Consider the following 4,699-nt stretch of genomic DNA (forward strand, 5'->3'; position numbering starts at 1 on the left):
CAGCAGGAAGATAACATTTTCAACTTCTGGATGTACTTTTGGAAGTTATCTTGATACAGATCGATAAGTACAGATCTTGATACAGAATCTTGATAGAGATTGCTTAAATCCCTGCTTCATACAATGGAAAACAAACTGAAGCAACACTTGGATACTGTGTTGCTGCTGTCAAGCAGTTTTATCCCACAGGCACTGTTTTAATGTTAACTGATATTCAAAATATTCTCTTTTTAAATTCCTGTGGGTGAAAAGGCCATGATTGAAATAGTGTTTGAAAAAGCTTGTGTTTTTTGTGATGGGACCTGTAGTGTTATCCATTGTTTTTCTTTAAATGTGTTAAGGAAGCAAATGTTTAATTTAAAAAATGTTTGTAGGCAACCACCAGTCAGTGAGACCCAGTGGAAGGAATTGCTGCAGGACATGTTAGACATGCAGCAGAAAGTATATACATGCTTACATTCTGATACTTGCTACGAGGTGAGTTTTATGTGTTCTTACTGATTTATACCCTGAGTAAGCTACAAATTCTCATTTCATATTGTTGCTCACAAATATCAATACATTTTCATGCTTTATGTTAATTAGTTGCCCACTGGCTCTTTTATGTATTTTCATTAAAATCAGCAACTTCCTGTGTTAATCCCTTTAATCAAAAGCCCTTCTAGTAATACCCTGTGTATCTTTCACTGGAATTCAACTTTTTTAAATGGTGTCAACTTCTGGAGAATTCAATGTTCAAATGTGCTTAGTAATAAACACTTGAAACTAGTGAAAATAAACAATCTTTTAGCTAAATGTTATCCCCAGCCAAGTGTGTCTTAGCAGTGAAGTTCTGGTTTGATGATATTATCCAAGATCATTATAGGATTATGGACTTTCTACGGCTTGTGGTTGGAAGTAGAATAATGTGAGATGGGAAATCTCATTTATGAAAGGAAAAAAAACCCAACACCCTGCATGTGCATAAACCCCAAACAGTTGTCATTAATATTTGCAAAAGACACCTATTAGACCAGTGCTGTTATACATATTATCTCCATTTTCACTTCCTTATACTGCAGATTGTTACAGAAACAGTCTCATGACCATGACAATCAGTTTGAATAGCCACATCTTTTGAAAGTTTAAGAGTGTTTTATTATAGTTTGCAAATTTAATTGCTTGTGGTTACCAATCTGAATAGTACTTGGGAGAAGTTTTGAAAGCAAATTAAGAAAAAAAATATTGTTCATATTTTATTCACATTATATCCAACCTATACATTAACATACTTTCTCTGTAGTTGTACAATTTGAAGTTGCTCAGAGAACTGCAGTGAGTTCATGTTCATGGGTTTAGGCCGGGTTAAGGCTTGGTGTGCTTGGAATTCTTTTTAAATGCATTTTTAAAAAAAATAGCACTAGAGCACTCTGCAAATAATAATAGCATTTGCTCTGTTCTGATCCTAATTTTTTAATTAAGGTTATGGGGCTTCTTAACCTCTGTATCAAACGGTTAAAAATACCCACTGCAAACCATTTTGGAAAAGTGCTTTAGGAATGCTGGAAATGCTGCAGAATGTGGTGCTGTCAAATGAAGTGATACTTGGATAACTGCAAAATTGAAAAATTAATGAGGCAGTAAAAGATTTGCAGTCGCATGTTAGAGATCTTTTTTAGACTGATAGTTGCTGTGTTCTGCTTGCATGCAAAGTGAATCCTGTCTTCTGGAAGGGCTTAATGTCCATATGTTTGGAGAGAGGTAAATTGTATGCATGTGGTTTTGAAGGAAGAAGAGTTGGTTCATACTTTGCATCCTTTGCTGTTCCTTGAGGATTAGGAGATTGTGAAATGCAAGATGATCCAATTGTGTGCTTTTTAATAAGAATCATAGAATGTGTGGGGTTGGAAGGGATCTTTAAAGGCCATCTAGCTCAGCCCCCCTGCAGTCACAGGGACCTTTTTAACTAGACCAGGTTGCTCAGAGCCTGGTCAGGCCTGACCTGGAATGTCTCCAGGGATGGGGCCTCCATACCTTTCTGGGCGACCTGTCCCAGTGCTTCACCACCCTCATTGTACAGAGCTTCTTTCTGATGTCTCACCTAAATCTCCCCTCTTCCAGTTTTAATCCATCACCGCTCTCACCACAAGCCCTTGTCCAAAGCCCCTCCCCAGCTTTCCTGGAGCCCCTTCAGGCACTGGAAGCTGCTCTAAGGTCTCCCTGGAGCCTTCTCCTCTCCAGGCTGAACACCCCAACTCTCCCAGCCTGTCTCCAGAGCAGAGCTGCTCCAGCCCTTGGGTAATTTCTGTGGCCCTTGTCTGGACTCTCTCCAGGAGCTCCATGTCCTTCCTTTGTTGGGGGCTCCAGAACTGGACACAGCTCTCCAGGTGGGGTCTTAGGAGAGCAGGGTAGAGGGTCAGAATCCCCTCCCTGAACTGTGTTCCTTTCCAGAGCATGAAGTAGTTTGGAGAGAGGTTCTTCCTGGTGAAGAAATACTGTAATTTCAATATATGCTTGGACAGGGTGCTAGATAATTTCATCTACGCCCCCTTTCCCAACAAAGGCTGGACTAGATGATCTTTTGACGTCACTTCCAGCCTGGGCTCTTCTATGATTCATTGATTGTAATTTGGTATGAAATGTAAAACCTTTGGTAAAGGATGTATTGTTGCACAACTTATTTCTGTAAGGAACTGAGATTATTTTGAGTGTCTTACAGTGGGCCAAATGACTTAGACCTGAATATGTTAGATGTTTTGTGGCAGATGTGGCACTTTTGCTACGATGCACTGTTTGAATGTGTTAGTGATTGAAACCTAAGTAACTTCTTACATGGTCAGTTCTAAGTATTTTTAGTTTCTTTAAGAATACAAAATTTCTTCTCATAAATTGCTAGTATTTAGGTCTTAATATTGAACTGCCTTTTCAGATTCCAACATCCTGTTAACACCTTAGAATGTAGGTATAAATAATTTCTGATTTCTAAGTCTCACAGTAAAAAATTGCTTTTCTACAGTAAGTAGAAATAAATAACTACTAGTTAATTTCAGCTTAATTAAATAAATTATGGAATTTGCCTGATAGAAGTTACGTTTTCTTTTGGATTTAATATATTCTTTTGACCTCAAAGGTGGTGGTGTTTTTTTTTTCACAGAGGTTGGTGTCATACAAGGTGGATGAGCTTTCTTGAAGCTGCCACTGCAGATTATGACATCTTTGTTCTTTCTTTTAGATATTCACAGAAAGCCTATTATGCTCCAGCAGTATAGACATTATCCACCTCGCTGGGGAAATGATGCATTGCAGCACGTGTGTTGGGGACCTACCAAGTTCATCCAAAGGAAAGCCAGAGTACAGAGTCAGCTATGCCAAAAGTGTTGAGCTGGTTTTGGCTGCTGGCAGAGAGTATTTCAACTCATCGACCAGTCTGGCTGACAGCTGTATGGATCTGGCCAGGTATATTTACAGTTATCATTATCAATTATCATCTTTCCAGTTATCATCTATAAATACATATTGCTCTTCTGATTGAAACTTGCATTTTGCTTTCCCTGTGAGAGGGGTCGAATCTTATGTGGCTATATTTCTCTTCATATAAAATTACATGGGAAATGAAAGCAGTGTCTTTGACTTCTGTAAGACTTTTTTGGTTGGGTTTCTTTTTGTTTTGTGGTTTTTTTTTTCCCTGCCTTGCTTTGTGTGTGTGTACAGGATTCCTCTTCCTGGTTGCTGGAACGACCTGTTAACAGGTTTTTTTTTATTGAAAGCACAATTTATTGACACTTACTGCTGCTTACTCTAGGTAAATACTTGCTTTGGAGGCCCGAAAGGCCCAAGGGTCACTGGCTTTTTAATTTTGTCTTTATTCTATAACATATTAATATTTAGATGAAAATATGTATATGTATATTTTAGAATCATAGACTGGTGAAGGTTGGAAGAGATCTTAAAGACCATCAGGTTCCAACCCCCTGGCATGGGCAGGGACACCTCCCACCAGACCAGGTTTCTCCAAATCTCAGTGCTCCTGAAAAATGTGAGGGGTTCAGAGGGGAATGTAGCTAATGTAGCATTTTTAATTTTTATGTAAAGATGTCTATTTCTTAATTAAAATTTTGGAATAAAAGCCATGTGAAAAACTGCACAAATAAAATAACTTCCCTGATTTAATGAGCATGATGAATTTAGTAATTTTAAATCATTGAGACTCTTTGGATTTTTTGTTGAAAACTGCATGGAACATACTGTACCAGAATGCAAGTTTTGCTTTAAAAATTTATCTAAAAGCTGATTAGATTGATACAATATTAATACTCCATGATGAAGAAGTTTATTTAAAATAGTATTTGTTTAATGCCTATATGCATTACTTGATCTTCAGAGCAATTTCATGGGGTTTTCTTTTTATCAGCCTTCCTTCCATTTGCTGAAGCTAGGAGGGGAAACTATATTTGTGACAACAGGTCTAACATCTTGCATCTTGCTCCCAATCAACTTCTGACAGAATTTTGCTTTTACCTTCTATTATATGGCAACACCCAGATCAGTAACACTATGGGAGAAATTTCCATAAGTAATTCTGTATTTAAGTACATCTTTAGTGTCTTTTATTAAATTCTTTGCAGGTCTAAATTCAAGAGTGTTTAGGTGATGTTCTTCCTGCAGCTAGCTGAAGGAGAGTGTGGCAATCCAAGAATGTAATTTCATTAAAATGCTTAGC

The 4,699-nt window shown here is 37.7% G+C and overlaps 1 protein-coding gene across 1 annotated transcript in view; it reads left to right on the forward strand.

Moving 5' to 3' along the window:
* NBAS (neuroblastoma amplified sequence) overlaps positions 1–4,699 on the forward strand; it is a 149,054-nt gene that overhangs the window by 48,788 nt on the left and 95,567 nt on the right. Inside the window, exons 28-29 of the mRNA XM_010001742.1 lie at positions 375–477; positions 3,212–3,435. Coding sequence (XP_010000044.1) covers positions 375–477; positions 3,212–3,435 — 327 coding nt within the window. The remainder of the gene's footprint in view (positions 1–374; positions 478–3,211; positions 3,436–4,699) is intronic.

This window comes from Chaetura pelagica, unplaced genomic scaffold (assembly GCF_000747805.2).
Source record: "Chaetura pelagica isolate M959 unplaced genomic scaffold, ChaPel_1.0 scaffold77, whole genome shotgun sequence".
NCBI lineage: Eukaryota > Metazoa > Chordata > Aves > Apodiformes > Apodidae > Chaetura > Chaetura pelagica.